Source organism: Panthera pardus, unplaced genomic scaffold, assembly GCF_024362965.1.
Source record: "Panthera pardus isolate Hobbes unplaced genomic scaffold, ASM2436296v1 HiC_scaffold_17, whole genome shotgun sequence".
In the NCBI taxonomy this organism is placed as follows: Eukaryota; Metazoa; Chordata; class Mammalia; order Carnivora; family Felidae; genus Panthera; species Panthera pardus.
The window spans coordinates 1,675,550-1,701,367 of record NW_026526732.1 but is presented as its reverse complement, the minus strand read 5'-3'; the positions used below and the strand labels follow the sequence as shown (position 1 = coordinate 1,701,367).

At 53.9% G+C, this 25,818-nt stretch overlaps 1 protein-coding gene across 5 annotated transcripts; it reads right to left on the bottom strand.

The window, feature by feature from the left end:
- Positions 1 to 4,923: 4,923 nt before the first annotated feature.
- Positions 4,924 to 14,682, bottom strand: DACT2 (dishevelled binding antagonist of beta catenin 2). Of its 5 annotated transcripts, XM_053904275.1 has the most exons (5): positions 14,342 to 14,413; positions 11,424 to 12,820; positions 8,683 to 8,788; positions 7,544 to 7,762; positions 4,924 to 6,721 (listed from the first exon to the last, which is right to left on the bottom strand). In XM_053904275.1, the coding sequence occupies exons 2-5, from the start codon at positions 11,622 to 11,624 to the stop codon at positions 5,145 to 5,147; spliced, it is 2,103 nt and encodes a 700-aa protein (XP_053760250.1). In that variant the 5' UTR covers positions 11,625 to 12,820; positions 14,342 to 14,413; the 3' UTR covers positions 4,924 to 5,144. The 5 variants fall into 5 exon arrangements, with proteins under 5 accessions (XP_053760250.1, XP_053760248.1, XP_053760251.1 ...); XM_053904273.1 differs by lacking the exon at positions 11,424 to 12,820 and having other exon boundaries at positions 14,342 to 14,682; XM_053904276.1 differs by lacking the exon at positions 14,342 to 14,413 and having other exon boundaries at positions 11,042 to 14,271.
- Between the last annotated feature and the right edge of the window lie 11,136 nt (positions 14,683 to 25,818).

Here is a 25,818-nt window from a genome sequence, read left to right as displayed (position 1 = left end):
TCCTGGATTACGGCCTGGGCCAACGTCATCACAGGGGTCCACAGGCATGCAAGAAGGGGCAGAAGAGAGACCACTAGAGAGACGGCAGAGAGAAGGACTCAGCCCTATGGGGCTGGCTGTGTGGACCGAGGACAGGACCAGGGACCACCTGCAGCCCAGGAAGCTGGAAAGGCAGGGGGGCGGTCCTGCCCTGGACCACCTGAAGAGGGGGACCGCCCTGCACGGAGCCCAGTGAGACCCGTTCTGGACTCCAACCTCCAGAGCGGTGAGATGATGTGTTTGTGGAGCCCCCCTGCAGCTACCACAAGAGCTCAGGTCCCACCTGGGAGGACGTGGTGATGTCTGTAAAGAGAAGAAGTTCTTGCCCACCCGGGCGAGAAGACGGAAAGATGCTGAGATGGCTCTGGCCCATTAGATGCCCCTCATTACGGGAGGGGACAGAGCAGTCTGGGCGCGGTCGGCAGGGAGCAGCGCAGGACCGGGCTCGGTGTCGCATCGCGGGGCGTGGGTGTGCGTGGGCCCCTGCAGAAGGCACTGAGCTGTGCTAAGGGATCTCCATGGTGATGGGCTGGTGTCAGCGTCAGTGAGTGAGAAGGAAGGAAAAACCGCCAACACGTTAACCTGTGTCAGATTCAGTTGGCGAGCACAAGGGGGACTGATACGCGATTTTTGCATTTTTTTGCAGGTTTGAAACACTTCTAAATTTAAAATGTTTTTAAATAGGAAAAAGGCGATGAGCGAACAGAAACCAAGAGATCCAGCACCCACACTCGGAGCCCAACTTTCAGCGTTCGGGGGTAGCGTAAGGCCTGGCGCTGACACTCCGGGTTTGTTTTAACAACCGAGGAAGGCTCTAAGCGCTGTGCTACAACCGAAATCTGTTCGGGAGGGCAGAAACGGGGCAGGCCTCACTGCAGAGCTCGGCTCAGACCCCAGCTTCTTCCCGAGACCAGAGCCTTCCACGCTCTGGTGCTGCCGATGTGCTCGGGGGCCCGCATCCGCCTCGCCGACGTCCCGAGGCGCTGTGAGCGGGGACCACGGGCAAGCGGGCTCAGTCCGCAGTGCTCCCTGTAACTTCAGACAGGTGTGCACGTTTCCCGGCCACTTGGCAATTTTCCGGTTAGCGTCTTTCACTTTCAAATACAGAATAGAGAGGACTGTCCACCGTATGTACCCGGCAGAAGTGTCCGGAGGCGCAGATTAAAAGCGGAAACACTTCGTAAAGTGTGCTAAGTGAACATTAACTACTCATCATAGATACTTGTTACAAATAAATAGTAGATGATAAACACCAGCCATTGCCGACTGCGCTGCAAATCTCAGAGTTAATTGATACCTCTCTTAACGCAAATAGTCGACATCCTCCGGCCGTGGGCCTCTGACAATCCTTTGATAAACTATCGTTTTCCCTAAATTACACGTATAAGTACAGTCTTCGTGTTAAATGGGTTTCTAACATATCTCAGCTTCCTCGGCCAATAAAGGGGCTGGTTTGGATTTCCATGGCCCTGGTGGGATTTGTCCTGGAGACACTTTGCGAGGAAGTGACTTTTCTTTTACGGATCCCTGTCGGTTCACCTCGTCGCCTCTACGATCTTTTTGCGGTGAACTTACAATAGCTCCTGACCAACACGTTTAAATACAAACAAATTCTGTCCATCTGCCAGACCCCCCGATCCTAAAATGCCCACTGTTTTGCACAGTGTGAACTTTGGCAAATTAAAAAGATATTTGACAGGAAGTAACTAAGCATAAGTAAAATTTAAATGAAATTCGACTCCAGGAACTCCTGTTCTCATTACCTGGAGTTTGCGACTCGTGTCGAGTGAGGTGAGATGCTTCCCCCCCAATGTCAGTCACACATCACTGCCAGGTTGGACAGCTCCGATTTACGGAGTGGAGCGAATCTCGAAGGCAAACGCAGCTGTATCTGAGTGCACCCTGGCGAACTGACTCCACACGTGGTCACCCCGCGAACACACCTGGGGGGCTACCGCGAGGCACGGCCCGTATGCGCTCGTGTCATAAACGCCCTACAGACACAAACCTGCCATTGAAGGAAGTTCCCACAGTGCGAGCCGCTCCAAAGGCGGGTAGTGGGGACCCAGTGAAGGGGTCGGAGAGCAACAGGTGCGGCCTGTCGTGAAGGAGGCGGGGACGCCAGCTCTCCAGGGGCCGTGGGACCACCCAGATGCTAATTAAACGTGGGGGCGGCACCCGGCGGGCTGGAAGGCCGGCCTCGACGCGGAGCGCGCAGAGCCGCTGTAGGAAGGGCTCTCCAAAGTTAACACGCCGGGAGAGCCAGGCTTTCCGGAACTGCTGACCGTCTAGTTCTTCCTCCTCGATGACCAGTCGGAGCCAGATGTACTCAAGCAAGGGTGGAAATCCGTGGCCACGGAGGATGAGCCTCGTACTTAAGCAGATTAGCTGTGTCTCGCCAGGCATCACGAAGGGATTAAAGACGACGTTATTCATCACAGACAGCCTGCAGAATCTCCCGAGCCGTGCGGATCAGCAGAGAGGAGGTCCCTCCGCCGTATGCGGGCATAGACGCTCCGGGGGCTCTGCGTGAACCCCACCGCACACGCTGCTGCCTACCTGCGTCCCACGACGGCAGCTGTCACAGTCCTCTGTCGGCTCGGGGCCGCTCTGGGACGTGCAGCCGCGAGGCGTGAGTTGTGGGGGAAGCAGAAAGGGTAGACTGTCCCAGGTATGAGACGCGGCCAGCATGACCTGTCCCCGGGGAGGGGAAGGGCGGCACAGGAGCCGAAATTTGAAACTTTCATGTGTGTCCCAAACGGGACAAGAGATGGTCATGGGGGAAATAATTAAGGAAGACGCAGTGAAAGTACGTAAGGTTTGTTCCGTCTGTGGTGAACTTCCTCCTTGGTTAGGAGGTCACGGCTGGGGAGAGGTAAAGATGGAAATAAGAGGGAAAACAAATGGAACAGAAGGAGAAAAGAATCTTCAGATGGAAATAAAGACGCTGATTCGAACGCTCTATTTCCGTAAGAACCCCGAGTTCTCTCCGGGGACAAGTGCGTGACTGGATGTGTCCTTGTGTCCTTTCATTGTGCGTCGCTGTTGGGTGGGTGACTCTGAAGGAGCCCGGGGACCCCCAAGCCACGGCCCGCCATCAGCGGTGGGTCCGGTCACGCACGCACACGCCCCCTCGGCACCCGCTCCCCTGGCACCTGCCGCGCCTCAGCCTCCTCGGGGTCCTGTCTTGGCCCCAGGTCAGCGGAGCCCCATAAGGGCCTTTCCGAACACAACGCTGCTTCCCACAGACTGGCCGTGCACGCAGACAGATGGACGGAGCTCCCACCCGCAGCCACCCGCCGGGACAGCGAGCCCTCACCTGCGACTGCCCCTGGGGAAGCCCGGCCGGAAGTCAGCTGTCGTCTACAGTGACAGTTCAGGCGCTGAAGTAATTTCTGTAACAATCAGCCCCAAATGCCTCCGCTCCAGTGACAATGGCAGCTGTCCTGATTTCTGTCCCTGCTTGCACCTTGGCCAACCAGAGAGACCCAGGTGTGCCCCCCACCCTGCCCCAGTCACCGGGGCGCCCCCTTCCCCAGGCCCGTAGCCTCCCCGCTGAGTCCTTGTGTCCTGGGGGCTCCCGCTGCCCTGCCTGCCCTGGGTCTCTGCCCCACCACACCTTCTGCAGCAGCCCCGAGGGAGTGGCCTCTGCCCGGTCTTGCGTGACGGCCCTCCTTCATTTCCCCTCCTGAGTCCCCCCACATGCTGGGCCAACCCACCCCCGATGGTACCCCGGGACCTGTCAGCCTCCAGCTCACTGCAGGATGAGCCTCCGCTCCATATCCCCAGCCTCCCCAGACCCCAGCCCTCTGTGTTTTCTCGAGCTGCAATCCTGACGCCCCCCAAAAAGGCCTCTGTTCTTTCAATTTGCCTCCTGTCTTTGGTCGAAGCCCCCCCGGGAGGCCCAAACCCGCTGTGTCCCCTCCTCACTGGTCCACGCATCCCGGTGGGAGACACACGGCCTGGCCAACCCGTCCCGTGACTTGAGGATGGCTGCCCCATGGAGGACGGGAGACGCGTGTCCGATCTAAACCGTGCACCCAATCCTGTAATCGTGCAACGCTCCTTTCGCACAGCAGCGATGAGGACAGAGCAGAACCTGCCACACACGTGGAACCCTCGGCCGTCTCCCTAGGAAGGCCTGCTAGGGGAGCCGGAGGGGAGCCTAGGGACACCCCCTGAACACCGCCCGGAGGGGAGCGCTGGAGACGCCCCTGAACACCGCCTGGACGGAGGGGAGCCTGGGGACACCCTGAACACTGCCCGGACGGAGGGGAGCCTGGGGACACCCCTGAACGCCGCCCAGACGGAGGGGAGTGCTGGACCCTCTGACTGTGTGCCCCATCTCCAGGGCCCCGCCTGCCACCTCTTGTGCCCCACGATGGACAATGAGACGGTCCTTATAAGATACCCTGTGCAACATGTTTTCCAATAAAACCCCATCAAGGGTGCGTTTGTTTGACGTCTTTAGCTACCAGAGCAGATCTTAAGCTTGGGAGGCCCTCGTACCTGTGACGAAGCAGATTCCAGGAAGCACAGTGGGAATTCTACCCGGACTCACAGACGTGCCTGGATCTTCTCTCTTTTGGAACAGCCTGCGTTCTCCACGTTCGGCAGGAAGCGGCCCCTGCACCTCTCACGGCACCGCCTCGGCACCCTCGTAGGCCCTCCTCTGTGTTCTGAGATGTCACTGGGGCACATGGGCTGCCCAGGTCATGACCTCATGGTCGTGAGTTCAAGCCCCGTGTCAGGCTCTGTGCGGACGGCTCAGAGCCGGCGTGGGCTCCACTGTCCCCCTCTGTCTCTGCCCCTCCCCTGCTCGCACGCACACGCTGGTCGACTTTAACTAAATAAACATTAAAATTAAAAAAAAAAACACGCCAGTTGCTTTTTAAAATGTTTATCTCTAAACCACATCCTGAAACTAGCTGCGTGTTACATGAATGTCCACAAACCCACAGACGCTTTGGCTAGTTTTCTTAGGGTTTTTCCCAAGTTCTGGTCGGCCGTCCACCTGCTGGGGCTGGTCGCGTGCTGTCATCGCGGTTCCTCAGGACGGCTTCCCTGGCCCGGGCGGGGACGCCCCGGGCCGTCTCCTGCGGGCCTCACACCATGGTCATGACCCTCAGTGCCGCCGGCTGGAACCTCCGGATCTTTCTCTTCAGGGCCTTGGAGGCCTTGATCCGGCATACTTTGGGCACGGGGGGCAGGGGCGGCCTGCGGGCAGCTGGGGCCCGCGGGAGCTGTGGGGGACGCGCCCCAGGCCAGGCCCCGCCTTCTGAGTCACTGCTGCTGGACTCCTTGTCCCCAAAGCAGCTGGCAGTGTGGTCGCTGGCCCTGTCGTCCTCGCTGGTCTCGGTGGCAGCGGACAGAGGCAGGGAGGCACCCTCGGCAGAGTGCTCGGAGCCCTCTGACTCGCTCCTGGCGCGGGGGGCCCGGGGGGGCAGCCTGGGCCTGGCCCGGACGCACGCGGGCCGCTGCCCGCCCCCTCTGCTCACTGCCGGCCTGTGGGGCCCCAGGCCGCCCGAGACCTCCACGGAGGACAGCCACCGGCGCTGTTTCTGTGCCTCCCCCTCGGCCGCCACAGCAGCCGCTTCTGAGGGGAACAAGGCCAGCGCGGGGCCCCCGCGGCCCTCCCGTCGGGCCACCAGCAGGGGCACCAGGAAGGGCACGGGGTAGAGTCTGGGCTCAGAGCAGGACCGGCTGGGCGCCACCCCGGCCGGCGTGGGCCTCCTCCTGAGACCGGCCCCCCACTCGGGAGGCAGCTGGGGGGTGGCGAGGGCACCCCCCGCTGGCGGTTGCCCCCCAAACCTCAGGACCTTGTCACTGGCCCCTCTCCTGATCTTCACAGCCTTTGTCCTGGGGGCGCCTGCTTTTAGCCCCAGGAGAGCAGCTCCGCTGACAGCAAATGGGGGGCGGCCACACCCCTCGGGGGCCAGAGCGGGGCTCTCTCCTCCTGCCTTCCTGGCAGGCGACAGGACTGTCCTCTCCTGACCGCTGGCGGCCACCTGGGCACGCCCACACCTCGGCAGAGGGGAGCCCAGCACGGTGTCCCCACGGACACAGCCACTGGAGGGCTTGGGTCCCCCCTCTGGAAGGCTGCTGGGGCGCGGGGTGCCCACACCCTGCTGCTCGAGGCGGTCCCTGCTGGCGTCCCCTCTCTGGGCCAGCCCTCCCGCTCCTGCTCTCCCCGGGGTGCACACCAGCTTCTCTAGGCCGTCTGGACCGTCTGCTCTCTGGCCACCAAGTGCCTGCGCGGATGGGGGCCCCTCACGTCTTGGGGGCCCCTGCTCACCCACACTGCTCCTCGCGGGGGTCCCTCGGGCCCGCAGCCTCAGCAGCCTGTCTATATAGGCTGCAGCAGGGCCAGCCTCAAGGACAGGTCTTGTCGGGATCGACAGGCCTGTGGGGCCGGGAGGGGGCTTCCTAGGGGGCGGCTGGGAGTCGGCGTGCAGGGTGTCCCTGGGCAGAGCGAAGAGCGGGCTCTGCAGAGCTACAGCGTGCAGGGGGCTGGGGTACGGGTACACCTCCCTGCCCCCCGTGGACACCAGGTCACGCCGGTACTTGGGGTCCGGCCCGTGGGCTGGCAGCCCCATCCCGTGGCAGAGGAGGGTCGCGGATGTGGGGTCTGTGCTGGCTTTCTGGGGCACCAACGCAGACGGCAGGACTCTTTCGAGGTCACCTGGGAATGAGAAGGACGAGCACACAGGTGAATCGGGGAGAACCCAGCACAGCCCCAGTGTCACTTCCTGCCCGGCGGGCAGCAGGCCGGCGCAGTGCCCCGTGTGGGCCTGGGGGGCTGGGGAAGGGTCTCGCCGGCCGCTAGCTCCGCCCCCTTCCCAGGGCCTCCCCGTCGCAGGTGCACGGCAGAGCCCGCACTCAGCCTTCACCCCGCGTCTGCAGGTGCCCAGAGAGACGGGCGCCTGGGACCCGCGCGGGGGGCCTCCGGACCCCCCCTCCGTGGAGGCGCTGACGGAGAGGAGACCGTGGAAAGGTCCACCAGGACCACCGGGCACGGCTAGGCCGGGTCTGCTCCTACAAAGCTAACAAGGCCCAAAGATGAAGCCTTTTCTTTTCGGGACGGACCGAAGGAAAACGGAGACTCTCCCTTGAGCCTGGGCGAGGGGGGCATCCACGTGGGAAATGAACGCTCTCCGCGTCGCTCTGGGTCCTGAGCCCCCTCCAGTTACGGAGACGCGCCGTCAGGCTGTGTGAGGTTCCGGAAGGACTTTTACAGTAACTTTCTGATGTCCACATAATAAGAAAGAATGCTTTTGGTCACGCCGGCCTTGCTGTAACGAACGGAAGTGGGCCCTTGATTCCTGTCTATCGAAACACCAAGAAAAGCCCGCAGAAACTTCGGAGGGGCACCTGTGGGACGAGCCCAGCGCCAGACGCAGACAGGGCTCCGGCTCAGTGCTCAGTGATGCAACAGCCGCCCCCTCGCCCGCCCCCCTGACCCCCCCCTGCAGTGGGGCCTCCCGCCTTCCTGGCTCTCCTTTACCTGTAGACACCGGCCTGGGCCGGCACTCGCCCTCCTCGGTGGCCTGCGGTCTACAGGTGGGCAGGGGGGCTCCATGCACGGTGGTGTCGTCGGCTGACCGGGGCCTGGCCGTGGGGTCAGCTGGCAGCAAAGTGCCCAAGGAGTACACGCGGTCACTGCACACGGACGTGCGGGAGGCCGACAGGGAGCAGGAACCACCATCACTCAGCTCGTAGAAGCCTAGACAGGGTGGATGGAGGCGGTCAGCGCTCCCCCGGGCGGCGGCCCCTTTCCTGCCCGAGGACGCCCCTGTGCCGGGGGGGCTTTGGGATCTCGTCAAGGCAGGCACCTGGGGAAGGTGGCCGGGGACTCCTGAATGCCCGGGAGTGCTCCCCATGACTGTCCACTGTTGCCCCACGAGCAGGCCAGTGGGAGCCCCCCACGCCCCACCACTCGCCCCCCTCCTCGGCGAGCGGCTGTTCCGTGACCGTTAACCTCCGGCCCCTGCGGGGCAGGCCTCTGGCGTCCTTCTGCCTCCGTCCCCTGTGCTGTGGGGTTCATCCCACGTGGCAATCAGAGGGGGCCACCGGGGGCCCCCCCAGCCCGGACCTGCCAAACACACTGCACACCCAGGCCAGGCCGTGGTTGTGCAAGTTTACAACAGGAAGAGACGGCATCCAGTGCTGGACGTGGTCCCCTGGGTTTGCCACGCGAGCCAGCGTCTGGACAGATGGGATTACGTGCCCTGGACAATGGCTCCGGAACGATTTCCCTGCAGCTTCACAGTAAGGGACACGGGGCAGCTCCTCGTCATCTGTGACAGGTCACACAGGCTTGAGCCGGATGGAACGGCTCTTCGCCACCTCCCGGTGAGCCCAGCCCGAGCAGACCCTGAATCGTCTCCGCCCGGAGAGGCGAGAGGCTGGCGAGCCTTCCTCCGTCAGAAGCAGCGCTTCCCGTGCCAGGCCCTCTCTCCGTGAACACACACGTGCACACTCTCCCGGGTTCCGAAGCACACTTAGGTGCCAGGAGAGAAGTGTGGCATCTTCAAGAGCCCTCGGTAACGGGGCCTCCCGGCTCGGGCGCCGTGCCGTCGGGGGCGGGCTGAGGACACAGGCGGGGGCCCAGGAGGGGTGACGGAAAGGGGGCGCGCGGGCTACCTGAGCTGGGCCTGCTGTCACTGTCGGCCGCCTCGCCGCAGGGTCTGCACACGTCCGGCTGCTCCAGGTGGGGTTTTAGGCCGACGTCCTGGCGTCTTAGACGGGCCTGCGAAGGGACGGCATGGGAGAGAAAACCGTCTTGAGTACAGAAGCCGAGCGCGGGGCCCCACGCACGTGACGTCTGCACTGGGCATACGGCTTAAACCGCTCCCTCGGAGCCAGTCCCCTGCTCTCTGGTCACCGGAGGAAAATGTCCACGACCCTTCCCTCTTCACACCTCTGTCCCCCCTCAACGGCAGGCTTAAAAAAATCAGCAGTTCCCAGTTAGGCATTTCTTTATAAGGACAGACTGATACAGTCTACGAGCATAAAGTCAGGATCCAAAACCACACCTGGGGCGCCCGGGTGGCTCAGTCAGTTGAGCCTCCATGACTTGGGTTCAGGTCACCATCTCGCGGTTCGTGGGTTCGAGCCCCGCGTGGGGCTCTGTGCCGACAGCTCGGAGCCTGCTTCGGATTCTGTGTCTCCTTCTCTCCCTGCCCCTCCCCCCACGCATGCGCGCACTCTCTCTGTGTCTCTCAAATAAACGTTAAAATTTTTTTTAAAAAGCGGCACCCGGCACACGCCACGGATGTGTGTGCTGCTGTCCTCAGTTTTATGCAAGAAGCTACCTTCTCATGCTCACGGGTAACAGACCTGGAATTTGGTGCCCACACTGCCATATTCGTTGACCCAGCAGACCCTGGGTGACCTTCTCACTTTTGAAACTGACAGGAAGCCCCCCCCCCCCGCCCGGAGAGAAAAAGTCCCCCTTCCGCATGTGTCCCACACCCCATTTTACAGGTTCTTCCAGGCTTCACGGAGCCCTCAGGGACAGGGACAGAGGCACGGCGGGAGAGGACAGTGCCTGCACTCAATGAGCCTCAAGATCTGCCTGAAATCTCCTTGGTTTAGAGGCTCACATCTTAGCCCTGCCTTCAGAGGCTCTCACCCCTCCAGGCCTCAGCTTCCCCAGCCGTAAAATGGGTTATTACGAGCGTCAGCCACACACCTGTGTGTGTGTATTTACGTAACACCCGTGTAACACGTGTACGTGGTTAATACTCATAGTCTGTACTCACACATGTTCGCACACGTAGATAACGTACGTGCGGGACACCCAGAGCACTGACCGTTTAACCAACGCGGATTTCCTTCTTTCGATTATAAAACAACACCATTTTCAAGGTCTGCTGGGCCAATTTCTTGTTTTCGTCAACAATGAAGTTTAAGGCAAATAATTAATGAATGTAATTACGTGGTTCGCCCCGTTTGAGAAAATGATTGTGCTTCAGACTTTTATATAGAAAATGAACAATTCCCCTGAGCCCCCAATTACGGGACTCAGGGGAATGCATTATTCCAGCAATTCCAATACCGTGAGAACTCAGTCCAAGGGAGAGGCAGGCGGCAGTAATGTGCACTTCCGACGAGGGAATCACGTGGGCACGGAGTGTTCAAATCCCAGCCCCCGGGAGGTTAAGTGGGGGAGAAGCCCAGGGCCTGATGCTGCCCCCGGTGCGTCCTGAGCCACCGTGCCGAGCTCCCCTTTCCGCCAGGACCCAAACCAGGGCTCTCAGAACAAGCTCCAAGTGTTACACAGCAAGAGTCTCACAGCCGTAACACGGTCTGTAAGTAGGCAACACGGCAAAGACCAGACTTGAATTTAACAAAAACGTGATAATCCCAGAACCATCCAGTCTAGCCTAAACATCCCGGCTTCTTACCTTGATTATTTTTACAAAGGGAAACATTACCCAGGTGAACGTCAGTCGCAGAGAAAGCCAGGCAAAGATGGGCTTCTCACGTAAAGAATACTAGATCGGGCAAAGGGGCTAGTGTAGATTTTTACTGCAAATGACTTTTCTTTTCCTGTCAGTGGCAACGGGAAATCAACCACGTCGCTCTGTCAGGTCATACCTCGACCCTTACCAGCATCGACCTGACCTCTTCTCTTCCAAATCACCGTGCTCTCATCCTTCTGAAGGAGGAGATCACCCTGGACGCCCCAGTTGGCTTTCTTCCTCCCTCTCTGAACCCCTTTCCGAAAAGAAAAAAGTGCCCCCTGTGTGCTTGTGCTGAGATTCACTGCTTTGTGATTAATGTTTGGCCAGCCAGGCCTTCAGTGGGTGGTTTCTGATTAACGTCGAGAGGCCACGGACACACAGGGTCCCGGGTATTCACAGATGATTTACCGCATCCTCAGGGCCCTGAACGTCTACAGGCTTCACCATTCCGGATTTACACCGTCCTCCTTAACCCTTCCCCCGTCCCTCCCTCACTTGGGGTTTTTATGTCTCAGCTTTTCATTAACTCCTACTTGGCATCTAACTTTGGGCAAAGAGTCAAAAGTCCCTTCTGAGACCAGGATAAAGCATAATCCATGGCAAGCCGGCCGCAGAGTATCTCCACCCGTGTATTTCCGCAGGGAAAACATCATTCCAAACACGCTGGTGCTGGGTGAACGTGACCGTGGCAGTCACGTGGATTCTCTTCGGAGCAGCCCGCAAGTCGCTGGGGTCACGTCCTCCCCAGCCCTGTCCCCAGCGTTCGGGCTCACCATCAGGGCGGAGTATGGTGTCAGAGTCCCCCCAAAGCTGTGTAAGGGGGCCTGGGGTGAGGACAGCACAGCCACGGTTCCCCGGGCACGGGCATCACCTGGGCATCAGTGCAGGTTCCTGGGATCCCCCCATCCCCCTCACCTGAGACTCTCGGCCACACCCGGGCACCTGCATCTTGACAGGCCTCCCGCCAAGGCTTTCTGTGACCATGAGGAAGTCTGACAACTGCATCCAGGGAACGCCATTAAAAACAAATATTCGGTTCATCCCTTCCTTTGAAATGCTTGCTTTGTGAACCGCGGGAGAACGGCCTGGTTCCCGCTTGTTCCTCCTGCCTGCCATCCGCAACTCAGCACTGTTGTCTTCTCAAACCTTTAAGGCAGATTCAAAGGGTAAAAACTGACATCTGCCCTCAAGTTCAGGACAAGCGATGGCCTCTAGAACCCCTTTATTCTCTCCTTGAAAGCTGAGCCTGCGCGAAGGAAAGATTTCACACAGGAATTCCGTGGCTAGCACACGCACCCCGTGGGCAGGGACGCGTCACTACCCAGCTTGAAAAGAGGTCCGTCGATCAACAGCAAAGGCTCCAGGGTCACACACACATCAGCCTCACGGATAAGAGACGGAAGCCGCGCACGGTCCTGTGGATGCCCTGCCCTCACCGGCGACCTTGAGCAAGTTCATTTCCCTGTGAGTGCATGAAGCAGGCATGGCGGGTCCAGGGAACATCCCAGACATCATGTTCACAGCTGCAGAGTCAGCGCGCTCCTGCGGTATATTTAATGCCAGAACCCGCCAGTGAAAAGCAATCATCGCACGCTGCCTCTGTTAGGACAAGTCACAACCAGCCAAGTCAACTACTGGGAAATTCTTCCGGAAAAGATTTCACTGCAGGGTCCTCAGAACCCTTTCTTCAGCTTCCACCGGAGGGCACCTCTCCCACGGACTCCGGAGCGCCTCCTGGTGGCAGCTGGAGCTCCCAGCCTCCCCTGGGGCATCCCCGACCCTGTGGGCGCTGCGGGGCACCTAACCCCTGCGGAGATGGGGACAGCAGCCACTTCTCAGGCAACGAGGAATCTCCCTGAACATATGAACAGATGAGCACAGGCCTGGCCGCGGAGTACCGGAGGTCACGGGGCATCAGAGACGCAGACGAGGGGACGGGAAATGTTCTCTTCTGTTAGAGCAACAGAAGTTGTTCCTTTATTTGCCCCCCAAGTACCCCGAGGCACCTACCCCGCGCTCTTTGGAGACTTTAGATGCCGCAATTAAAAAGGTACAGCCATTTCGGCAAGCGTTAACGTGCAAACCTGCTGGGTTCCTAATGGCAGTTCAAATCCCGAGCAATGCTTCCTGGGGAACCCCTGCTGGACAAGACCGCTGAGGGTCAGATAAACGTCCTTCCTGCGTTCACGCCTGCACGGTGACGCGGGGTCCACGCCGGGTGGGCCTGGCCCCCAGCCGTGAGGTCTCCCTGCAACTGCGCTGCGCACAACAGGCTTCTGATCACGGCACTGGTAATACTCCTACCTTTTTCCCTGCGAGAAAGATGTGAAAGCGTTAAGCCCTGAGCTGATGTCACACAAAAGCAATTCCTCTTCTCTTTTGATCACGCAATCCATGCCAAGCACCGTCTGAAGACAAAGTCCGTGTGTTCCTTCTGGCGGCCACGTTAAAAAAAAAAATTAAACAAAAACCCCAGCCCCGTTTGATCTCTTCCAAAGGGCACTGGAAACCAGGGGCTGACGACTCACAAGGCTGATCTGTGTGTTGCTTAACCATCAGCTGCCCTCCGACAGTGAGGAGCAGGTCCACACTCCAGCACACCGTCCTGCACGTCCGTGGCCGCTGTGCACCGAGCTCCGGGTCACGGGGACCACCGGCTTGCCGAGCGCGGCGGGCGCCACGGGAGAGCAGGCCGCCCTGAGAGCCCACCCCTGCCCTCTGTGCCGCCGCAGCTCCGGAGGCAGAGGCCGGTCTGCAAAGGCAGGCTCTGGATTTTCCGATCTTGCCACCTCGTTTTTGCAATCTGCAATTCGGGAAGACGACCGACCCCCCGGCCCACCCACCGGAGTCCTGGCAGGCATCTCAGGACACTGCACTTCCGGATTCTTGAGTCCAGGAATGGTTAACAAGTCCGTCACCTGCCTGAGCTAAGCTGACAGTGAGGGTGCAGATCCTTCCAGGCTGCTTTGTTAAGGAAGCAGCTTTTACACAGAACAGATTTGAATTTCTAATTATAAAAAAAAGAAAATTCCACTTAAGAGTCCTGGAACTAACTCCCATCAGATAGGAATTTTTCTATACAGCCTTTCTGTTTTTCCTTTAAAAAAAATACTGCAATACTGGAAAAATTCTGAGTTGTTTCCAGGGGACGAAGTGAAAGCATACAGCGGACTGAAACCTGGACGAGTGTCTTCAGTCCTGTAAAAAGGAGCTGGCACTTGGAGGGGGCCAAGGAGAAGACACAAAGGCCAAGCAATCCTAAGAGGGTCCCCGGTTCTACCTACGGCCTCTGGGCTGCAGAGAACACGCCTCATTTCACAGGTCAGGTTGCAATTTAAAGTTGACGCTTTCATGGGATACAGGCTTTTTCCTCAACGTGTTCTTTCAACGACGCGATCCCATTTAACCTGAGCACAATGCGGGGACAATTTGGGGTGCGCTCTGCACGCTGGCTATGTCGTCCCTGAACTACGCAGCAGGGACGCCTGGTATCCGGGGTCTGACCCCACGTAGCCCCCGCCGCCAAGGGAAACCGACCTCAGGCGTTCTCGCCAGAGCAGCACTGGAAGTGAAACAAACAGCAATGCGCGCTCAGAGTCCGTCCGCGCGGGGAAGGAGGCAGAGCCCGGGCGCAGCCGAGGGCGCCTTTCAGAATCGGGCTCCTTATCCCGGTACTTGGCTGCGTCATTTGGAACCGAGCGCAGTCCCCCGGGGTCCCAAAGGGCGCCCTTCGCTCAGTCGCACAGCCCTTGCCCGCCGCGCTCCCCCACCAGGTGGCACGGCCCCCCGCCGCCGCGCGCGCCCCAGCCGCCCCGGGGCCCCGCGCTCCTTACCAGCTGCTCCTGCAGCGCCGCCAGCGCCGCCTCCAGCCGCAGCTCGCGCGCGCGGGGGCCGCGGGGGTGCTCGGGGTGCGCGGGCCCGGCCGGGGGGTGCAAGGCCAGGGCGCCCCGCACGCGCGCCTGCTGCGTGTCGCGCAGCCCCTGCAGCTCGTGCAGCCCCGCGAGCGCCGCGCGCAGCCGGGCGCCCACCCTGCGGCGGTCCCAGCCCGCGGGCCCCGGCGGGCCCCCCGGCGCCCACATCCCGCGCCCGTCCCGCCCCGCGCCTGTCCGGCCTCCCCCGGCCTCCCGGAGCCTCCTCGGAGCCTCCCGGCCGCGCGCGCGGCCTCCTGCGCCGCCTCTCCCCGCCCCCGCCCCGCAGGTCGCCAAGGTGGGGTGGGACCTATCGGTGGCCGCGGAGGGCGGTGTTTGCACACGCCCCGAGGTCACAGCGGCCGCCCCCGGGCCCGCCCCGTCGACGGAGCCCCGCGCCCTCGGGGGCCCTGGGACCCAAGCTCTCCCTTGAGGCCGGAGGGGACCGAAGGAAAAGGGGGAGCCCAGCAGCAGAGCCGCAAAGGGCCGGAGGGGGAACACGGTGAAAGGTTGTGTTTAGGTTTAAAGTAAAAATATAAATTCTTGGCCCAGTAGCGCATTGTGAGGGCCACGTTACCACCATAAACTCGTTACAGATTTGGAAAGCGTGTTATCCACTCTTCCTGATGCGTATCTGCAGTCGGAATCCTCAGCTTGTCTTTTTTTTTTTTTTTTTAAATAATCGCTTTTTTTGAGATGCTGTGCAGGAATCATTACAATTCACCTTTTTCAAGCGCACAGTCCAATGGTTCTTTGTGTGTGCACAACCGTCACAGGGCTGTACAACTGTCACCACCACCAGCTTTAGAACATTTTCACCTCCAAAAAGTAACTCTGTACCATTAGCCTCACCCTCCTCCGCCGCCGCGCCCCCATCCTTCCGCAGCGGGATCGGGACATTTCCTGCCAATAGAATCATGCACCAGGCGGTCCTTTGTGCCTGGCTTTTTTCTCTTCCCTTAGGCTTTTCCAGGTTCGTTCATGTTGTGGCCTGATCTCCGTCCGTCGTTCCTTTCCACTGGGAGATAATATCCCATTGTTTGGATAGACCACTGTTACGTACCCCGTTCACTTACTGGTGCACATTTGGGTTGTTGCCACTTTTTGGGCTACTAGGAATATTCTGCTCTGGGTTTTCATGTGCTAGTTTTTAGCTGAAAGTTATTTTCATTTCTTTTGGGTGCAGACCTCAGAGTGGCACTGATGGGTCGTAGGTAACTACTGAGAACCACCTCTTGAAGGACGACCAGACTGCTTTCTGAAGCGGCTGCGCCATTTTGCATTGTCACCGGCACCGTATGGAGGGTCCATTTCTGCCACGCGGAGGCCGGCATTTGTCCTTCTGGCTACAACCGTCTGGTAAGTGCGAAAAGGTGTCTCACTGTGATTTTGATTTGCATCTCCCTATGGCTTCGTGTACATATTGGCTGTTTGTGTATCTTCTCTTGAGAAATGTGTGTTCAGATCCTTCACCCATTTTTAAAATTGGGTTGACTTTTAATTATCGAGATGTAAGGGTTCGCTATGCATTCTTTGTCATAAATGTTTTTAGGTCTGTTTTGCACACCCTCTTCTGTTTGATTAGTTTCCTGGCACTTGTCTTGGCCATCGTGGCTTCTTATGACGTGTTGATGCTCAGTAGAGCCTGTCCCGCCACCTGTTCTTGAAGGATGTCTTGAGTATTCTTGGCACTTGACAATATTATGTAAATTTTAGAATCAGCAGGTAGATGTCTACAAAAATCCTATTGGTATGTTGATGGGGATCACATCAACTTTAGAGTTACATTTGGAGAGAAATGATGTCTTTATAATATTTAGTTTCCTAATCCATGGACGTGGATTACTCATTTATTTATAAAGATTTTCTACAATGTTCATTGCTAGTCTATAGAAATAAGCAAGAAATTGACAAGCTGATACTTAAAATCCATATGGAAATGCAAGGAACCCAGAATGGACAAAACAATTTTGAAAAAGAACAAAGTTAGAAGACTTTGGAAGAAATCTAACAATTTTGCTAAACTTATTCACTTGAATAATTTACGTAGATTTTTTAGGTTTTTTCCATATACGTTCATATTATCTGTGACTAATGGAAGTTTTGATTTTTTCTTTTCCATCCTCATATCTTTTATGTTTCTTTTATATCTATCTATCTGTCTGTCTGTCTATCTATCTATCTATCTATCATCATCTATCACTTCTCTCTCTCTCTCTACTGGTTTTGTTGCAGTGGATAAGACCTCCAGTACAGTGTCAGGAAAGTGATGATTTCAAGCATCCTTATATCATTTCTAGGGGCAGTGGGAAAGTTTTCCACATTTCACCATTAAGGATGTTTGCTGTATGTGTTTTATCAGATGAAGGAAGTTGTCTTCTACCTAAAATGGATATTGAATTTTACCAAATGTATTTTCTACTATGGAAGAGATTGTTATTTTTTTCTTTTTTTCTATTAATATGAATTATGTTAGTCGATTTACAAAAGTAAAGCTAACTTTGCATTTCTGGATAAACCAACCTGGTCATGACTTATTTTCCTCATTTACATATTGCTGGATTTCGTTTGATAGTTTTTTGTTTTAGAGTTCTGCCTCCATTTTCATGAGACTGGGTCAGCCCATCCTTTTTTCTCATAAACTTTTTCTCAGGTTTTCAGAATCAATGCTATGCTGGCCTCACGCACTGAACGAAAATATTCCTTCTTGATACTCAGTGTAAGGGTTTGTGTAAGATTAAGACAATTTCATTCTTAAATGTTTGGTAGAATATTAATAAAGCCATCTATGTCTGGGGTTTGTGTGTGTGTGTGTGTAAATGTTTTAAATAGTGAACTGAAGTCCTTGAATAGCCGTGTAATTACTCAGACTCTCTGTTTCTTCTTGTGTCAGCTTGTTGCAGTGTTTTTCTCATTGTGATCATATTTTCAATTGTGTTGACATAAATGTTCTGTAATAGCGATGTGTCTCCCTGCCCAGACTTTTTTCTTTCTTTCTGTTTTTTCCATTTGGTTATTTGTGCTGCTTCTCTCTTTCCTCCTTGGTCATCCTCAGCAAACGTTTAACAATCTTATCAGTGTTTTCAAAGTACCAACTTTAGACTTTGGTGATCCTCTCTGTTTTCGTTCGTTTTCTCATCCGTCAATCTATTTCCCTTCAGCCTATTTACTCTGGCTATAATTTATCAGATTACCTCTTCTAACTTCGCTCACTGACATCTTCCTCTGTTTGACAGTGCTCAGAGCTCATTTGTGGTGACAAGAACTTGTACCTGGACAAACACTGGATCCTGCCCCATCTTAGATTGTGTGCACAGTCTTAACGTTGAGAACAAAGTGTGGGGTTGCCTTTCCCGCTTGGACGACGTCTGTGTTCGGAGCTTTCTGCAGAGGACAACGAGCGCGACTCTCGTGGACTGGCTTTCGAGAGGGGAAGTCGTGGATACAATCTCAGGGTGTCCTAGAATATGAGAGATAAAAGGAACTTTAGTGACCATGTGCTGTTTTCTTCCGCCATTGTCTCCTGTCCCTCGTGTCAGAGGTGGGAAAGAGGCCCGAAAAGTCCATTTTAACTGTCTTGTCTAACCCTCTCCCCATTTCTCCTTGTTAAATCAGGACAATAGTGGACTCTGTTCTCTCTCACACACAAGAGAAATGTGTCCTCTATCACGGGTGCCCCCTGAGAATGGGTTTGAGCCCAGGGGACACTTTTGGGCCCAGCGGGAAGGACTGACTTAGGTCTTCACATTGGGTTTGCACCCTGGCCCCAGGCTCCCTCACAGACGGTCTGTATTTTTTTTGGCTTTCTCACCGTTCACCTTATTCCTGTTTTATTGCTCCTATCCTTCATTTTCCGTGTTTTTTTGATCCTATCCTTCATTTTCCATGAACTTGAAATCCTTGTCCATTTTTGAGGAACTTTATCTTCCTCTGTTTACACCCGGAGAGAACACGGTTTCCTGGGTTCCTGGAGAGCCAGTCAGAACCTGGGTGTGTTTGTCAGGAATCCAGCCTCCTCAGCCAATGCCTCTGACTCTCCCAACCAGCAAACCTGCTGCTACCTGTTATTTTTCGCTACGTAAGCACCATCCTCCACGTTTTGTCACATAAGGACACAGACCGGCCAAAAAGAAGGAGAGCTTTTGAGTTTTACCCCTTTATCATCTGTTCTTTTTCTTTTTTAAAACAAATTTTTAATGTTTATTTTACTTTAGAGAGAGAGAGAGAGCATAAACAGGGAAGGGGCAGATAGAGAGGGAGACACAAAATCCGAAGCAGGCTCCGGGCTCTGAGCCATCAGCACAGGGCCCGATGTGGGGCTTGAACTCACAAACCATGAGATCATGACCTGAGCTGAAGTCAGACGTTTAACTGACTGAGCCACTCAGGTGCCCTTGTCTGCTCTTGTTTAACCACCTCTGTTCTTCTTTAGTCATATTGTCTAAACTATTAGTATTTACACAGTTCTCTGTAAAGATACATATCCATCAAAGTTAAAAATGTGATAGACCTTATTCTCTGGATGATTTTTATGTTACACCATTTTTATTCTGTGGAACCAGTAGGTTCTTGCAGCTCTGTGAATACTGACTCTCTATTTTGTTTTTAATGACTTCTGTGTTGCATAGTGTCAGTATTTCTGTTTACCTTTGGCTCTTTCATGCTGTAGACTTTCCTCACGCGGCTGACGATTCCTGGATGCGGTTTTCCTGTGAGGCGGTAGGAAGGTGCACATCGTCCTTGAATTTGGTGTTGTGGTGGGATTAGAGAGTGCAGAGCAGACCGGGGTGCTCCGTGTGCCCCAGAGTCAGATGTGCAGGGCCGTCCTTGTGGCCCCGGCACCAGACACCCCCAGGTAGGCATTTTATCTCATTCATACGTGGCCGTACATGTAGATTATGCTTTGGTTTTGTTGTCACTGTTGTTTATGGTCATTTTCATCTGGTTTCAGGAGGAAGACATGTGCTCCATGCACTATCTTATATCAGAATTCACTAGAAAATTTTGCCTTTAAGCAAAGTTTTCGCAACAGTCAGAATCCGCTAGAAATTTTTGCCTTTAAGCAAAGTTTTCGCAACAGTCAGAATCCGTTAGAAATTTTTGCCTTTAAGCAAAGTTTTCGCAACAGTCAGAATCTACTAGAAATTTTTGCCTTTAAGCAATTTTTTTGCAAGTCTCAAGCTTATGAAGAAGTTGCATGTGCAGTGCGAAGAACTTTCTCCTGTTTTCCCAGAACCATTGAGAACACTTTGATGACCTGTGGCCCTATTGCCCTTAAAACCTTAGTGTGCGTTTTCTACACACAAAGGCATTATCTTAAGTAAACAAAATCTAATAGTTCAAATCGGGAAATTGGTGTTGGTTCCTAATTACCAGGTTTCACCAATTATCCTGTTAATGTCCTTCAGGTCAGAACGATCCCATCCAGACTCAGGCGTTTAACCTGGCCCATCCTGCTGCCCCCTGTGAGCCTGGGGCAGGGGCCCGACTGTTCTTGACTCAAGGCTGCACTTTCAAAGATTACAGGCCAGTTATTTTGTAGGCCACTCCTTGGTGTTGCCTTGTTTCCTCCTGCTTCAGGTTGTCATGCAGGTGAGGCAGGAATGTCACAGAAGTGATTCTGTGCTCTTGTCATGGGTCCTACTGAGGGGCACACACCTTCAACATGCCTATTCCTGACACTTCCCACCGTGATCACTTCATCTCTGTCACCTGTCTGCCAACCCGTCTATCCATCCATCCATCCATCCACCCACCCATCCATTCATCCATTATATCTATCTATCTATCTATCTATCTATCTATCTATCTATCTATCATCTGTCTGTGATCTGTCTACTGTCTGTGTACCCACCTCTCTCTCTTTTTCCTGTCTTTCCATCTGTCTCTCCTCCCTCTCCACCTGTCCATCATCCGCCTCATCTCCTCAGTTCTTACATCACACACATCATCCTAGAGCTTCATCAGCATCCACTCTCACCAGATGAACAATGTTTCACCGAAGGGACACACTTGAGTCACGCTTCTGTTGACGGACCTCTGGTTGTCTCCTTTCTTCCTGCCACGGCAGCAGCGCAGAAAGCATTCTCACGCACATGGCCTTGCCTTTGTCTCTGTGCGCCGGGTTCTCGGAAGTGGAATTTCTGACGTCCGCGAGCATCTCTGTTTTTATCTGAACCTGGCCAGATTTTCTCCCAGAAGGATCGAGCAATAGCCAGCGGTGTGCGAACGCAAACTCCAAACCCGCGTCGTTGCCGATGCCGAATGCTTCGTTTTGAAACCTTGTTTTGCGTGGTAAGAATACGGTATCTCGGTGTTCATCTGTGTGCACGGCGCTGTGACCCCTGGTGAATGTGAGCAACTCTTCATGTGTTTGTTTCAACTTTCATTTCTCCCCCCGGGGCCTGCCTGCCCCGGTCTTTGCCTGTCTGTCTTCGTCTCGTCAGTTGGCAGGAACTTTTTGTGTTCTGGCTGGTATTTGTCAGATGTGTTAGACATGCTCTCCCCCCCAATCTGTCGTTTCTCTCCAGCTTTGTTTGTGGTATGCTGGACACGTCAGCACTTAATATGTTTTCCTTGATGTCTTTTATGATTACTCAAAACGTCCTTCCCTATTTCAACATGAGGTCAGCGTTTTGGCAAACGTTATTCTGATATTACATATTTACGGTTCACCCACCCAGAATTTATAGTTGCATCCGGTGCAGTGGAAGGTTCTGACATCTCCCCCGTATGATTCTATAATTATCCCAGCCCCACCACCTTGGCTTAAACAAACTTCCCTTTTTTACTGAATTGAAATGCTGTCTCACTCGTCCTTCTGCCCGTTTGTCTGGCCTGACGCTAATCACTTACTGTCGAATCTGAAGGTGACGTTCACTGGAGCAAATGTGTGATTATTGACATGGAAAATGTTCATGGTATATTAAGACAAAGCAGCAGATTACAAAGCACTGTGGCTCCATCAGGAATGTGTGTGTGTGTGTGTGTGTGTGTATTTCGTACATAGAAGAGTGTGAAAGGCTATCTGCTTGAAACGTTCACAGTGGTTCAATCTGGGTAAAGCGATTATAGGTCACTTGAGTGCTTTTCTTCCTGTATTTTTATTTTTCTATAAGCATTACCTAGTAACTAAATAAAGAAGTTAAAAATTTAGTGACTCTCCTTGACTTACAAAATAAAAGCTACCAGCTTCCTTTTGTCTTTAAGCCTCTCTAGCTATGATATGGCCACATTTGCACAATATTCAAGGGAAAGTTGAAAAGCAAAGAAACTTACAGATATTCCTCACCTAGTACTCAATAAAGACTGTAAGAGTGTATTTATTTTGATTAAAGGAATGACACATTTATAATTTTTTTTACACATTTATTTATTTTTGAGAGACAGAGCATGAGCAAGGGAGGGGGAGAGAGAGAGGGAGACACAGAATCCGAAGCAGGCTCCAGGCTCTGAGCTGTCGGCACAGGGCCCGACGCGGGACTCGAACTCCCGGACCACGAGATCGTGACCTGAACCGAAGTCGGCCGCTTAACCGACTGAGCCACCCAGGCGCCCCAGGAATGACACATTTATAAAGTAGCAAATATACACTGGCTTCTATGCGTGCAAATCAACCGTGTTAATAATTATACTCTTGCCAGAGGCAAGTAGGGATTATGCAGTTAGGTACTGCTGAAGTGCGCCAGTCAGCAGATAGAGTTTTCTTTATCTATAAAATAATCTCATTTTTTTGAGCCTTTACCACCTTGTCGGTAGGACTTGTGTGTGTCTAGGGCTCAGAGAGTGGACGTTCCTTTCGCTTGGCCCCACGTCTGTGTGGTTCCTGTGCGTGGAATCCCACTGTGCGCCGTGGTGGGAGGCCGCTGCCTGTAGGGGGAGCCTGTAGGGGGAGCGGGGGAGGGTCTCCTGATGCACCTGCAGACGATCCTATTTCTCTAAAAAGGGCAATGGCGGCCCACCGTCGAGGCAGCAATAAGTCGTGTGTGCACCCTGCATGAACACGTGTGTAGACAGCCACGCGGTCCCAGATGGAGGAGGACACGGGAGGGACGGGGTCACATCGTGCTTCTCTCTCCGCGTGCAGCCGGCGACGGCACTTGTCTGGCGAGGCTCTCGTGTACGGTAACGGGGGTCGTTCCATGATGATGCTTCTTTTGGTCTCGGAACTCTTAAAGGATGATGTTCTGGGTCGGAGTTCACATTCGTATAAGTTTCCTATTTTCTTGATGTTCACGAGGTGCCTTAAGAATTCTCCGTATTTTGGCTTTTCCACGTAAACTGTGGATTCAGCTGTTTGGAAGCAATACTCGCATCCCTGTGTCCTGGTGGAGAGCAAGAAGGCACGACGTGTGTGCGGGAAGCCCACTGAACTTCCGAGAAGCTTGTGCCCAAGAAAGGGCTCCCCGCGTGCAAACCAGAGAGAAGAGGCCCCCGCGCGTGACGGACTAGGTCGGGATAAGCAAGGAAGAGCTGTCAGAACTGAAATTTCCATGTCGTGTTTTGCCTAAAGCCACTATAAACCTCATAAAATGAAAGCTCTGTTTCAGACTCAGGGGTTTTGCCTTGATTTGGCGTGGCTTGATCTGCAGAGTCACCGTGAATTTCTACAACATGGAAAGCGTGTCCCAAGTAGCCAAGTAAATGGATCTACGTACTTCCGGTAGTCTCCCTAGTTATTAAAGATGAAGTCATATCTTAATTCCCTTTATTTCCTCATTGTTTTCTGTCCCCGTATTCAGTAACTTATAGTGTTATTTCAGTAATACTTTAATATCGCTTCCTTTCTGGATGACCTCCTGGGTGAATTAGTTTACTGCCCCAGGATTTTTGAGATGGCAGATAATCTGTGATAAAGGCTCCAGGTATCTGTGTTTGTCCGTATAGTGGCACATGGTAGTGTAGATATGGATGGCAAAGTGTGTGTGTGTGTGTGTGTGTGTGTCCCCTGCTAAAAACCAAAAGGATGCACTGTGTTCACAGTCAATGCACCGTTGTTTTTGTTCTAGGACTAAAATAGTAAATCTATAAATTAAAAAAAAAAATTTTAATATTTATTTCTGGGAGAGAGAGAGTGAGTGAGCACGAGTGGGGGAGGGGCAGACAGAGGGGGAGACACAGAATCCAAAACAGGCTCCGGGCTCCGCGAGCTGTCAGCACAGAGCCCAGTGCAAGGCTCGAACTCACGGACCGTGGGATCATGACCTGAGCCGAAGTCGGACGCTCAACCGACTGAGCCACCCAGGCGCCCCAATCTGTAAACTTTTTTAAGGAGGAAATCGAATTAAAGAAGATAAAGCCATCCTATAACTTCAGTTATAGTAATTAGTCCTCAATGAAGGGTACTCTAAGCATTATTACACGTAAGCGCAGGAGATGACTGTCATCTAAGGCTGGCTGTCACGTGGACAATGGTGGGTGGTGACTGTATTTTATGTTCTTCCGGTTGTCCCGTGGTGCATATGGGTCCCGGTGATCCACCCGCCTGTTACAAAATGTCCACGTCTAGTCGTCTGAGTAAGCTGTGTGTGTCGTCCGTGTCCCAGGGACGTGGGCACATTGTGCACATTATGCCACGTTGTACCCTCAGGCGTGCAGGGTGTATGTGCGTCCACCCACCAGAGGAGGCCCTGGAGGAAGGTGGTTGTGTGCCGATGACACAGCGCTCTTCATCTACACTCCTGAGGCGGCTGCTGTATTCTGCCCACATGTGGAAATAACTTTAGCGTTTGTGCTGATTATTAAAGAAACGTAGAATGACAGGTAGGTAAATGTGTTGCAGGAGAAAATTGTCCATAAAGTGCACCCCGTTGTGCGCCGTTTTGAATATATTATATCCCTTCCAGAGATTTCTGCGTAAATATAATTTTTAACGTGAATCGAATCTCTTTCTTCCTTAATATTTGGCTGTCTCCTGCTAATACGTACACATTCCATTCTGTGATTATACAACAGCATATTTCACTAATCCCCTATTGATGGACATTTATATAACCATCATTTATATAAATGTTTCTCCCTGCTCTAAATCATCCTGGATAGAAGTGCCTCGTTCCTACCCACCCCCAGGAAGGTGTTATCATTAATACTCGCTCCAGTCTTATGTGATTCTTACATTAATATTAAGATCGGACATCTTTCTTCATGTATGTTACATGTTTGTATGTCGTGTTTGGTATTTCCTTGTTCAAACCTTCTGTCTGATATTCATTTGGGATATTTATTACGGGCCTGTAAGGGCTCTATATTGACGATGTGAGAAGTTGTGAAAAATACTGTAAAATAGGAGAAATCTGGGACCACTTAACGTAAGTGAGAGCTCAGTAACGTGCCGGGCCATCGGCAATACGATGAAAACAACAAAAAATTGCTCAGCATAGGATCCTAACTGGTTGAGAAGCGATTATAGTAGCTATATTTCTTTAAGTGGGAATTATGTGTCGCATTAAAGCTTATTGAAATTATTGAAAGTAAAATGGGGTGTCAGTGCTTTGGCCAGGATGATGGGTCCTGACACCCACCTTCCTGTGTGTCCAAACCCAGCACCCCATTCCACGCACACCCCAGGGCTCGGGGGTCCCCGGCACCCCTTTCCGCGCACACCCCCAGGGCTCGGGGGTCCCCAGTACCTCTTTCCATGCACAACCCCCAGAGTTCAGGGGTCCCCAGCACCCCTTTCCACGCATACCCCCAGGGCTTGGTGGTCCCCAAAAGTACCGCATGGATGTGTCCACAATTATCATTTTACAGAAGCTTCAGTGTCACAAACCCTCAGGGGTGACTAGAAGATAAGGATGCACTTTAATCTTTGAGAGACCGGAAACACAGCATCCTGGAAGGGTGAGTCTCCAAAGAAGCTTATCACAAGAAAAGCAACTTCTGAGATTCAGTGCTAAGCGAGTAGAAAACACTGGCATTTTTGTTCAGGCTGTGGAAGGTTATGGGCAGTGAGTAACAGTGAAAAGCTGAAGCTACTTGTGAAAAAGGAAACAAAAGATGTATTTTTCCCTGTGGCACTGTTTGGAAATCCTTCTTGGAGCCGTGAGGCCTACAGTGGTTCTGTCTGTACCTTTGTTCCAGGAACCTTCTGGATTTTCTGGTGATTGCTGTAAGAGAAACAGGGACCTGGAGCTGCCTCAGGCCGCACTCCTGCTCCTTGGCCTTTCTTGACTCATCTTCCTGTGTCCACCCCCGACCCTGCCCGTGAGCCACGTCCACACCGCCCCCCCCCTTCGCCGCACCCCCGGCCCCACTGCCCCCATGCACAATGTCAGTCCTGACCAGGTGAAGGCGTCTGGAAACCCACCCTGCATTTCAGTAACATGTTCTGGGTCGAGGTCTGGGCCAGGGTTGCACAGAGGCCACAAGGGACAATTCTCGTTTAGAAACGTGTTTTATCACTT